Here is a 12,889-nt window from a genome sequence, read left to right on the forward strand (position 1 = left end):
TGGGACAACTACTACGGAACAAATCTTAATTGGGAAAATAGCCAGGATTCCCTACATTTATTTGGGACAGTATACCACCTAATCAGGACACAAGAATTTTGCCAAACAGTTTCTAACTAGCATCAGTCGTGTGTACTTGCATGGCTGCTAGACACTACTCCGTGCTTACAGCAAAGATTTTAAGAAGTGTCAGTTGGGGGTGTTTGTGTTCAAAAAGCAGTGATTTTTGTCACTGAAAGTTAGTGAGAAATAAGCTATAAGACCAGTCAGAACTGTTTTGTTCACTGTGGTTTCAAGCATTCAAGCCTGGAGATGCTAAAATAACCAGGAGTGAAAATGAAATGATTTCACTACTTCAACAAGTAGGGAACTACAGAGAATTTGAAGATATTGACAATCATCTTAAATGTTACAATGAAAATGAAGATTTGGAGGATGCAATCACTAAAAGCATTTTATGAAAGTCTATTATCTGCACTAGGTGTCTGTGCTGATTTTGATCATTTACAGTCAATCAAAAAACATGGTAGTGTACAATGGATGAATTCTTCCTTCGATAATTATTAGGAACTAATACACAATTATATCGTACTGTAGAAGTATTGGTAATGTTCTAATATGTTCCATATTTCACTTAAATACCTAATCTGTTATTCAGTTAAATAGTAGTTTGTCTTTTTTATACTGTTTTAGCTGTTTCTATGAAACTTCAGCTAATTGGGGCCAAAATATACTGGCACCAATTCACCGGAATCCACTGTATAACAATTACATCCTTGAAGAACATCAGCCAACAGTATTATGACTTTCTGTACTCACTCCTACTCTACCGCAAGGAAATCAGAATCTGTGTTTGGTGTGGGAAAACAAAGTTATGGTGCAATGGGTAGCAGGTATGGTGTCCCTGTGATTTTCTAATGCTGTATCACAGTCCTCATGAGCAGAACGGTGATATAAATAATTGGAAAGATAAACCCTTACTATGATACTTACATTTTAAAAGTAGGGCAGCCCCTCCTAAACTAGTTCCATTGTCCATAAAAAAATTCCAAGTACCTGGCACCCTTCAATAGCAAACCTCCACCCAACCGCATAGAATTACTCTGTGGTACAGGATCTCACAGAGACATGAACAATCGCCAAACAGAAGCTGTTGGAAATACTTAGAAGGTCAGGCTGCAGCTGAAAAGAGAACTAGAAGTAACTGTTTCCGGTCAGTAATGTGTTATCAGAGTAGGGAAAGGCTTGTATTAATTTCAGTTTACCAATCCAAGAAACTAAGTAGATTGCTCCAAAGCAAAATATTTCTTGATCCTAGAAACCACATGAAATTTTCAATGGAAAAATCTTAAAACTGTATTGTTCAACATAATGTGTATGTGGCATAAATCAAGTTGTCAAGCCAGCAATGCTACTTGTTTGGCAGAAAGAAGTTTTTAAAATATACTGCCAAAAGATTTATGTCTCCTAATGTGGAGCCATTGGAAATACTAAAATTATAGTTATTTTACTTTCCAATTGGCAAATTAAGCACTTTTCGAAAGTAGCCAGTTGTCACATTACCGTATTTTTTAAATGGGTGGGAGAGCTACAATTATGCAATGATTTTCCTGAAACACTGGAATGAAGCATTTCAGAGAATGCTCATGCACCGTGTACTACTGTTTTTGTAGTTGCTGCATGCTGTCCTGAACACCCATGGATGTAAATACTGGTCAGATCCTTATTCCTAAAATTAAACAGACTGTCTACAAATGAAATACCACTTCATATGGTTGCATCAAAACTTCTGATTACACACAGAATTATACTTTGATATATTAACATAAATATGTTCTATTCGGTCCATGTTAAGTTTAATTTTCTAGATCAGATAAAATTTTTTAATGAATTGGTATAACTGGTAATGTAAGCCATTCTGAAGCATCTATATTAATACCAATTTTTCATTAAATCATTCCTGATTATTAGCAATGTCTAGAAAAGTGATACCTCTTGATAAATGATACACAATTTAACATACCCACCAGAGACATACAAACATGAGTGCAGTGTGGCGAGTCTTCAACATTGACTCCAGGTCCCAAAAGTCTCATGATGTTAGATCAACTGTGGAAATTGGAACCTCTTCCTGATCATAATCTATCTTGCCATTGATCAAGCAGTACTCCCTTTTATTGAGGAACACTTTGAAAAAAACCCACTGTAAGTAGCGAGGACATATAACATATTCTAGAATTTCAGTGTCAAGGTCCATCATAAAGAGTGGCTTGATAGCACATTCACTAACCAAGCCAGCTAAGTCCTGACAGACAAAGTTACCAGACAGGGCCTGAAGCAGGTTGGAAGTGAATCAAGAATGAGTTTAACTGACTTGATCTTGACCTCATGACTCTGCTTGTGTCCATTATAACTGGCAGAAGTTACCATCACACAGTCCCTGCAGCAACAAATCTCCATTTGACCACAGAAGACACATTCCTTTGTGATGTGTGGCTTTCCACCCATGTTAATTAAAATAAATGCGGCAATTCAAACTGGTTATCAACAAAGCGCTGTGGTGTACTTGCACCAGTGGGAACGTACAACCCCCTAATCTCACAGCGGGGCATAGCCCTCATTAGACCATTACCATTGAGTTCAAATCCTAAGAGACCGAAGGGCACACCAGGAGCAGCGGCACGCATACCTAACAGAGCGATGCCAGCCTAGCAAAACTCTAACATAAGACTACCAGATATTCTTGAAGCTCTGCAGTCTTGTCAGATCTAGTTGTTAAAAGTGGTGTACAATTAATTAAAAGGACAAAACTCCAAGAATATTATCACCATTAACAATGCTGGAAAGTGCCTCCTGTGTTAAAATGGAGTTTTGTTGCTGCAAGGACTGTGTGTTGGTAACTTCTACTGGTTATACTGGCACAAGCAACTAGCACAGGTAGATTCATGGGCATGTGAGTGTCTGAGACAATGTTAAGGTTTTCACAATCACATTCAACAGAAGCACAAGCTTGATAATGCATCCCAGCTTGTTCCTGGGATGCCCAGTCAATTCAATCTACTCCACAAGATGTCAAGAAATGGCTGACAGTACAGGATACAGTAGGAGCTACTGTATGAGAACAATAGGAGTACCAAATGTGGTAGCTGTGTCTCTAACCAAGCTGCAGGAATATAATAATAACACTGTTATCTATTCGAGCAAGTGAAAAATTGACCGTATATATCCGAGTCACAAAAAACAGAAAAAAAATCTATCTAGTTATTACTAAAGTACCCTACTCTCGATCATCAGCAAAGTGATAGAAGGTACCCTGTGCAAGTTTAGGTTTCAACAGGTTTTATTGCAACCACAGACCATACTTGGACAAAAAAGATGAATTCCAAGGTAAGGTGAAAGTAAATACCCTTGGCAACAAGGCAGCATTTGGCCCACTGTGGTATCCATATACCCAGGTAAAACATATCAAAGGACATCAAAGGGAAATTCTGCCAAGAGCTGAAGTTGAATGTGGGAGTATTTTCACTAGAAGGAAGGAATACAGTGGTTTAAAAGATAATTGATCTGAACAAACAAAATCTGAGCAGTCCATGAATACGTCCTCGCTATTCCTCTTTTGCACTATCTATTGTAACATAGTGGTTTTTATGTCTTGTTCTGTACTGTATTGCTGCCACAAAATATATGTCAGTGATCATAAACCTGATTCTGATTCATCACCATCTTCTCAGGGAAATTAGAGATGGACAATAAATGTCAATCCTGGAAAAAATGAGGCTACTATGGATTCCTTTCTGAATCAGTATCTGGTGACTTCAATGGTTTGAAATGAAGTGGCAGCTAAAAAATATAAGAAATAATAATAATGAAGAAAAATAACTGTAGCATACAATCTGATTTAATAATATCTAACAAATCTATAATTTCGGTGGGCATAAACAAGCTGTGTTACAGTGACAAAAGGAAGATTGGCACTCATGAACCTGCATTGAAAGCTCTAATTGCAACCATAAATATGCAAAATAAGAACAAGTAGATGGAAATGGAAAGAAGACAATCAAAGTAAAAATATCTGAACTTTCTTCTTGTTTTGTACTTTCTTCGATTAAACTACTGAGCAGAATGATGGAGTGCTTCAATGTTGTTCTACACACATTATCATCTGAAATAAAATATTAATGTAAGGAACATTGAGAGAAATATGGAAACTATACAGTATATTTAAATACAAGATTAAATTAAAATAAACTTCATGGTTCTTTTTGCAAAGAAGTAATTCGTCTGCCACAATTGAAATCCTTAGAAAGTGTAAAGGAAAATACTCCTCGCTCTATGAAGAAATTTTAATCAATAGCAGTTACGTTTAAATGATGCCTATTTGAGCAATATTCAACAGGGCACTGGAGTTACAGTATTTTCCGTGTACTTTTACTCACTTTAAAGTGAAGTAAAGGTACTTCAATTTAAACATCATCATAACCATATATATAATGAACCTAAACCTGCAGTAAGAACGCAAACCACAATATTTCGTTACATGAATTTCTCCCTTTGTTAAGAGGGCAGAAAAAATTAACAAATGAAATAAAGCCCAATTTTGTAAGTGTTTACATCAATCACCAATTATATTGTAAAGATTTGAATGATTTCACACCTTACTTCAAAGATGACTTGGAGTTTAGAAGAATGAGGGGAGACCTCATAGAAACATTTCGAATGTTGAAAGGCATGGACAGAGTGGATGTGGCAAAGTTGTTTCCCATGATGGGGGAGTCTAGTATGAGAGGGCATGACTTAAGGATTGAAGGGCGCCCTTTCAGAACAGAAATGCGAAGACATTTTTTTAGTCAGAGGGTGGTGAATCTATGGAATTTGTTGCCACAGGCAGCAGTGGAGGCCAAGTCATTGGGTGTATTTAAGGCAGAGATTGATAGGTATCTGAGTAGCCAGGGCATCAAAGGTTATGGTGAGAAGGCAGGGGAGTGGGACTAAATGGAAGAATGGATCAGCTCATGATAAAATGGTGGAGCAGACTCGATGGGCCGAATGGCCGACTTCTGCTCCTTTGTCTTATGGTCTTATGACATTTACTGTACCTAAATGATATGGACCTTCTGTCGCAGTGATGGTCTTGAAGCTGCTTCACTAGAGAAGTGACCACCTGGAAAAACGAAATAGAAAATCATACAATACGAAATAAAAACTTAAGTCCGTTAATCTTAAGTTTGAATATTTCAAATGGTTTACTAATTTCTATTACTTTATATGAAGAAGGAGTAACTTGAGATCAGCCCTAGCTCTCAATGAGAAGGTCCTGTCCTCAAATTTTGAATTCCCTCTTTATTAAATATTTTAATCCTTTAGTTATTTTGATGACTCAATTATATCATCCCATAACCTACTAAGATAAAGGGAATACAATATTACTCTCTATAAACTGTATTTAACCCTCTTTGCCTTGGTATTGTTCTGGTATATTGGCAGTGCATCGCTACAGAACCAAAACACAAGGTGGGACTTTGAGGCTACTCAGGCAGACAAACCTGCTTAGTAGCTTGTAAAAATGACATTACTGACAACATAGTAATTGAATAATAAGACACCAAATTACATTTACCTAAATAAAGTAGGAATGCAGGATCAGATGATCTGTTGTAGCTGCACGATGTGGGAGCCAGTGGATCCTATTGTGGTTTCTGGTGACCACATCTACTGCAAGTGTTGGTTGATTGAGGGATTTAGGCTCAAACTTGTTAATCTGGAAGCACGGAGCTTCAAACACAGCGACTCATCAGGGAGGGGGAGAGTTACCCGGATGCTGTGTTTTTGGAGATAGTCACACCCATTAGATTAACTGCTTTAAATTCAGTCTGTGATCAAGGATAAGGGGATGTGACTGAAAGTGAGACAGGTAAAGGAATCCAAGATGTAGTGCTGGAGAGGATGCTTAACCCTTGAGGTTCTTGCTCCTTGTGTGGGCAAGTAGGGGCTGTAGGAAGTACAAGCAATCTAACTGTAGCACCATGGTTCAGGGATCCATTCAAGAGAGGGGAGAGAAGAGAAATGTAGTTGTAATTAGGCATATGATGGACAAGGAAATATACACAATTCCTTTTTGTAAGGATCAAGAGTCCCAAAGGCTGTGTTGCATGCCCCATCTGACCTGACCTGCAGAGGAATTTGGAAGGGGAAAGATCTAGTTGTTGTGGTCCATGTGGGTACTAATGACGTAGGAAAAGTAAGGAAGGCGGTTCTGCTGAGGGAGTTTGAGCAGCTGGGGACTAAATTAAAATGCAGAACAAAAAAGGTAATAATCTTGGCATTGTTAATTGGGACACGTGAAAATTAGCACAGGGTTAATAAGATCAGAGAGTTATGTGCGTGGCTCAGATTGGTGTGGGAGAAGTGGGATATTGGCACCAGTACTGGAGAAGCAGAGAGATGTTCCAGTGGGACTGGCTCCATCTGAACTATGTTGGGACCAGGGTCCTGTGCTGAATTGCATAACTAGTGCTGTGGATAGGCTTTAAACTAAATAATAGAGTGGGGCAGTGGGTGGGGGAGCAGATGGTTCAACACGTTGAAAAAGTATGGAAAAAGTAAAAGGGAAGGACAATACAGGCAAGATTACAGAAGTCTCCAGAATAAAAAGAGAGAAAATTTAGAAAGGGATAAGAATTTTACTGCAAGTAACATGAAAACAAATTTGAGAAGATGGGTGGTGAATACATGACTGAAGATGTTATATCTGAATGCACAGAGTATTTGAAACAAGGTAGGTAAGCCTATAGCGCAGTTAGAAAATGGAAGATACAATGTTGCATTTTCCAGTCATGGGCCATGTTCATCTGTCCTATTTCTGGTTTAGGAGGGAAATTAGTTGGCTTTTACCCTCCCTCCCAGACAAATGCTGCTGGAGTCAGAGCCTTAGTCGTTCTAGGGAGCAAGGAGTTGGTTGCTATCCTCTTGGTCTGATTGCTGCTGCCAGACTCTTCAAGACTTGCCTGTATCTGCCTTGTGTGAGGCTCATGTTGCAGCTTGCCGGGATACGTTTGAGGGTCGCCGGAATCGGGCACAGGGTACTGAACCATTCGTGGAGGGTTTTTTTTTTGTGAGGGAAGCAGATCATATGTAGCTCTGATGAGAAAGCTAATTCTGTTTGCTTCCATCTCTCATATGTCCTTCCAGTTGATTTCTTCCTCTTGGTGTTTTCCCACCACATCCATTGCCCCTGCTTAGTCAGGGAGACGGCCTTTGCATTCCTGTCTAACTCTTCTTGTCGCCATACTTCCTCGACAACCATCTTCCTTTGGTCTGGAGTTGTGGCCTTGTGCCAGATGGGTCCATTTGCTGCCAGACCAAAGGTGTCCTTGCTCTATTGGACTTGCCCCACAATGTCTCTATGCCTAAGGGCTGCTGGGTCCATTTCCACCCAGATGATAAGATCCATGCAGTTTTACTGATGGTCTTGTCATGAGAGTCTTTCAATGTTACCTGTAGATGCACCTTAGAACCCTTGAATTCCTCTGTAAGGCCAGTGAAAGGTAGTTCAAGGACTCCTTTACCATAGAGGCTGATGTTACTGATACACCTTGGGACATGGAGCCACTTCTTTATGAGCAAAGTGATGGTTCGCTCGAGCTTCTTCACGGTTGTTAGTGGGACTTCATAGACAGTGAGTGGCCACATCACCCAGGTTAGGAGTCCAAACTGTCAGCACCAGAGCTTCAGTTTTCCAGACAGCATGGTCTTGTCGATATTATCCACGCTGTTGGCCATGTATTGCTTTAGTTGCTGCACCTGCTCTTTGTCCATGAGGCTGGTGTTGTACCATCTACCCAGGCTTTTGACAGGCTGTTCAGACACTGCTGGAACAGGGTCAGCACCGATGAGGAACTTCATGTCTTTCAGCATTCCCTTGACTATGGAGATGCTTCGTGGCTTGCTGGGTTTGATTTTCATTCTGGCTCACTTAATGTGTTCCTGCAGCCTTCCAAGTAGTTGCTTGGTACACTGCAGTAGTAGTCAGTGTTGTTATATCGTCCATGTACAGCCTAATGGGGGAAGATGAAGTCCAGCACTTGTTCGTTTCTGCTGTTCCTTTTAAATCCTCCAAAATTTTCATCAAGTTGTTGTTGATGGTTTCCAACTCTTTCATATCAGCAGTTTTAGGCCGCTTCACAAGTGATCTGCACCCTTTGATCTTTTTCCCCTTGGGAGGTGCTGGTGGTGGGGTAGGACCCTGTACTGGGGTCTCTGTGCTAACCTCCTCAGTGACAGGGGTGTGGATACTCTGTGAACTTTGGTTTGTGTCCGGTCGCTGTGCTTCACTCGACTTAGTTGATTGACTTCGCTGCAAGATGTGATCAATGCGAGGTCCCCTACCCCTGCTCCCTCAAGCACCTTTTCCTCCCCTGATGGATCTTCCACCCCTTTTCTGATGTTACTTTCCACCACCCACAGATGCACACCCGACACACTTGTGTCCCACTACTGCTGCTGGTGTTTTGGTGTCTCTTGTACAGTGCTCTCTTTATTCATGGTAGATTCCATTCGTAGGCCCGTAGCCATGTTATCAGTCACTGAGCTATATTGCGCCCCTGCTCTCACAGGCTCTAGGGGTATCTTCCTTTGTTGCCTTTTCATAGCCATTGGTGGTTGTCTCCAACATGCTGAAACAGCGTTGAGGACTGCCGCCATGGGTATCTAGCCCATGACAGCCCCACTGGGGTCTATTCCCTCCTGTCAACTGTCTTTCCATGCTGTCACACGGTCTTTCCCTTGTCGTCAGTTACCCTTTCACAGCAGTCTTAGGGAAGGTCCAGTTAATCAAAATCAAAAAACACAGGATAAGATAGCTTGTGCCAATGGGTTGTAGGCACTTGCTCGAGACCGCCTTGACGTTGGGAGATGCACAGGGTTGGCACGCAGGGGTTTTCAAGTTGTTTCTTGATGTTTCGTCGGTTAGCCCACTACATCTCTGGAGGGCTCGACAATAACTTCTGGCATCCCAGAGTCACCCCCGTTGTGGCTTTCCACACTCTTGATGCTATCTTGGAGCCCAGGACAGTTCTTTTCGCTTGATGTAAAGCCAGTGACTGCTTCTTTCTGCTCCCTCTAATGTGGATCTGATGGTTTGCCGTAGAGTCTGATCATGGATCCCCAGCTCCTTCAGCAATTTGATGGATGTGGCTATAGTTCCCCTACAACCCACTTCCACAAGACAAACATTGGCTTTCCAGCCCCATCGCTGAGCTTCAGCTGCTAGATCTGCATAGCGTAGCCTCTTGTGCTCATATGCTTCAGCCACTGAATCCTCACACGGGACTGTGAGTTCCACAATGTAGACAATCTGTAATGAATTGGACCAGAAAACCGAGTTGGGCCTAAGGTTGTGATAGCAATTTCCAGAGGAAAGGTGAGTTGTTTATCGACATCCACCAGCATTTTCCAGTCACAGGCCATGTTCATTTGTGATAGAATTCCCCCTTCAATTTGAGAAGCTGAAATCAGTGTATCAGTATTAGAGTTGAATAAAGAAAGACACTGGATCACTTCATCTCAAAGAAGAAGCAGCATTCTAAAGGGAGAATGAGGCAACTGTGGCTGAAAATAAAGTCAAAGCCAGCACGAAAGCAAAAGAGAGGGGATGTAATATTGCAAAATTGAGTGGGAAGCTAGGGAATTACGAAGATTTCAAAAACCAACAGAGGGCAACTGAAAGCCAATAAGGGGAGAAAAGATGGAATGTGAAACTAAGGTAGCCAATGATATAAAAAATAGAGGATACCAAAATTTTTTCCAAATATATAAGGTGTGAACAAAAGGCATTGGACCACTGAAAACTGAAAACCACTGGAGAAAACAGGAACAGAGAAATGGCAGCAAATTGAATACGTACTTTGCATCAGTCTTCATTCTGAAATTCGAGAGTCAGAAGGCATGAGTGAGTGTAGTTACTATTATTAAGGAGAAGTTGCTTGGGAAGCTGGAAGGTCTGAAGGATCATTCAAGAATCACCAGAGTCTGGAATGGTTCCAAAGGACTGGAAAATCACTCCACTCTTTGGAAGAGAGGGAGGCAAAAGACTGGAAATTATAGGCCAGTTAACCAGACTTCAGTGGTCGGTAAGATTTTAGAGTCCATTATTAAGGATGAGATCTCGGGCATACTTGGAAGCATAGAAACATAGAACATAGACTATTGCTAATCATATTATGCCTCTCCGAATGTTCATAAATCCTGCCTCTCAGGATCTTCTCCATCAACTTACTAACCAGTGAAGTAAGACTCACTGGTCTGTAGTTTCCTGAGCTATCTCTACTCCCTTTCTTGAGTAAGGGAACAACACTTGCAACCCTCCAATCCTCCAGAACGTCTCCAGTCCCCATTAATGCTGCAAAGATCATTGCCAGAGGTTCAGCAATCTCCTCCCTCACCTCCCACACTAGCCTGGGGTACATCTCGTCCAGTCCCGGTGACTTATCCAATTTGATGCTTTCCAAAAGCTCCAGCAATCCTTTTTCTTAATGTCTATATACTCAAGCTTTTCAGTCCGCTGTAAGTCATCCCTACAATCACCAAGGTCCTTTTCCGTAGTGAATACTGAAGCAAGCAATTCATTAAGTACCTCCACTATCTCCTCCTGTTCCATATACACTTTTCCACTGTCATACTTGATTGGTCCTATTCTCTCAGGTTCTATCCTCTTGCTCTTCACATACTTGTACAATGCCTTGGGGTTTTCCTTAATCCTGCTTGCCAAAGCCTTCTCATGGCCCCTTCTGGCTCTCCTAATTTCATTCTTAAGCTCCTTCCTGCTAGCCTTATAATTTTCTAGATCTCTATCATTACCTAATTTTTTGAACCTTTCATAAGCTTTTCTTTTCTTCTTGACTAGATTGTCAACAGCCTTTGTACACCATGGTTCCTGTACCCTATCATCCTTTCCCTGTCTTATTGTCTCACTGTCACATGGCACAGGCAATAATCTAATTATTATCCTTGTGGTCCTGCTTCTCAGCTTCTTTCCTAACTCCCTGTAGTCAGTTTTCAGGACCATACAAAATAGGCTGAACTCAGTATGGTTTCCTTAATGGGAGAACTAGCCTGACAAATCTATTTTAATTCTTTGAGAAAGTAACAAAAAGGATAGGCAAAGGAGAGTCAGTGGCTGTTGTTTATTTGGGATCTGTTTTTAGTTTATTTGAATTACAAGGTGCCACATGAGGCTGCTAAACAAAATAGGAGCCCATGGTAATACAGGAAAGGTACTAGTATGGACAGAAGATTTGCTGACTGGCAGAACACAAGGAGTGGGAATAAAGGGCGGGGCTTTTTACTTGGCTGCTGGGGACTAGTAGTGTTTTGCAGGTGTCAGCGTTGGGTCAATTACTTTTTAAGTTATATGTAGATGATACAAAGATGGGTGGTGGGGCAGATGGTCTGCAAAAGCACTTAAATAGGTGGGGGAATGGAAAAAGAAGTGGCAGATGGAATACCGCATAGGGAAGAACATGTTCACGTCCTTTGATAGAAGGAATAAAGGCATAGACTATTTTCTAAATGGAATGAGAATTCAGAAATCAGAAGTGCAAAAGGACTTGCAAGTCCTAGTTCAGGATTCCCTAAAGGTTAACTTGCAGGCTAAGTCATTAGTAAGGATTTCGAGAGTACTTGGATAGACATGCAAGGATGTAATGCTGAGGCTTTATCAGACTAGATTTGGAATATTATGAGCAAATTTGGGTGCCATATCTAAGGATGGATGTGCTGATATTGGAGACGATCCAGAGGAGGAATGAAAAGGTTAACCTATGAGAAGTAGTTGATGGCTCTGAGACTGTACTCACCAGATGAGGGGCAATCTCACTGAAACCCACCAAATATTTAAAGACCTGGATAGAGTGGATATTTCCAGTAGTGGGAGAGTCTAGGACCAAAGGGCCCAACCTCAGAATGAAAGGATACCCATTTTGAACAGAGATGAGGAGGAATTTCTTTAGCTGGAGGGGGTTAGATATGAGGATTGTTTGCACCTGATAGCTGCGGAGGCCAAGCATAGTTGGGTATAGTTGGCAAACTAGTGGTTGTGTAACCACCCTCCTCACGCCTTTTGTCAGAATTCCAGAATAGTGAAAAAAATATATTAGGACCCAGTACAAAGGTATACAATCCATTTTGTAATTACTACCACATTCACGACAAATATAGATACGAAAATTATTTCCATCTTTGCAAATTGAAAAAAGAACATGCATGCAATGAGAGCATTTGATTTAGCTCTTAAAAGGTATCTTCCAAAAATATACATACATTTTTCAATAATTTAAGATGGTAGTCCTCCTCTGGGAAATGTAAGCTCTGAATAAAGCTTCTAACTTCTTGATCTACACTAGTCAAACTCTGCAGCAAGCTCTATTGAAAAAAACAGCAAACATGCAATATTAATATATTTTAGAATGTTACTAATCAAATCATTTGGGTAATAGGTAACGAATAGTGGCTCAGTACCTCCACAGTATGAAATCAAAAATTTTTAACTATCTTCATTTACTGACTCTTAAAAGCAAAGTGGGTATCAATCACTGATTAATACAGCTGTGAACATAACTTTAAAGAACTGGAAAATCACAAAGATAACCGTTACATATATATAAATATATTAAGTTTCTAGATCTAAAGGCCAAAATGAAAAATCAGGGCTAGTATCGTCTGTCATGTCATTTTCAGTGGTCTGTAGGGAATTTCATGATGAATTGTTTAGACTTCAGATTCCAGGCATAATTCTGGAGAGATCACAGCTAAGGAAGGATAGATTTCTCAGATGTGCTATGTGCAGAAAATAACATCAAATTAACTGGGGAAAATCACAAGCAGATCATTCAAA

The 12,889-nt window shown here is 40.6% G+C and overlaps 1 protein-coding gene across 3 annotated transcripts in view; it reads right to left on the minus strand.

The window, feature by feature from the left end:
• fancc (FA complementation group C) overlaps nucleotides 1-12,889 on the minus strand; it is a 181,488-nt gene that overhangs the window by 90,131 nt on the left and 78,468 nt on the right. For all 3 annotated transcript variants that reach the window (XM_063068860.1, XM_063068859.1, XM_063068861.1), the window contains exons 5-6: nucleotides 12,316-12,417; nucleotides 5,097-5,161 (exon numbers count right to left, since the gene is read on the minus strand). In XM_063068860.1, coding sequence (XP_062924930.1) covers nucleotides 5,097-5,161; nucleotides 12,316-12,417 — 167 coding nt within the window. The remainder of the gene's footprint in view (nucleotides 1-5,096; nucleotides 5,162-12,315; nucleotides 12,418-12,889) is intronic.

This window comes from Mobula hypostoma, chromosome 16 (genome assembly GCF_963921235.1).
Source record: "Mobula hypostoma chromosome 16, sMobHyp1.1, whole genome shotgun sequence".
NCBI classification, from domain to species: domain Eukaryota; kingdom Metazoa; phylum Chordata; class Chondrichthyes; order Myliobatiformes; family Myliobatidae; genus Mobula; species Mobula hypostoma.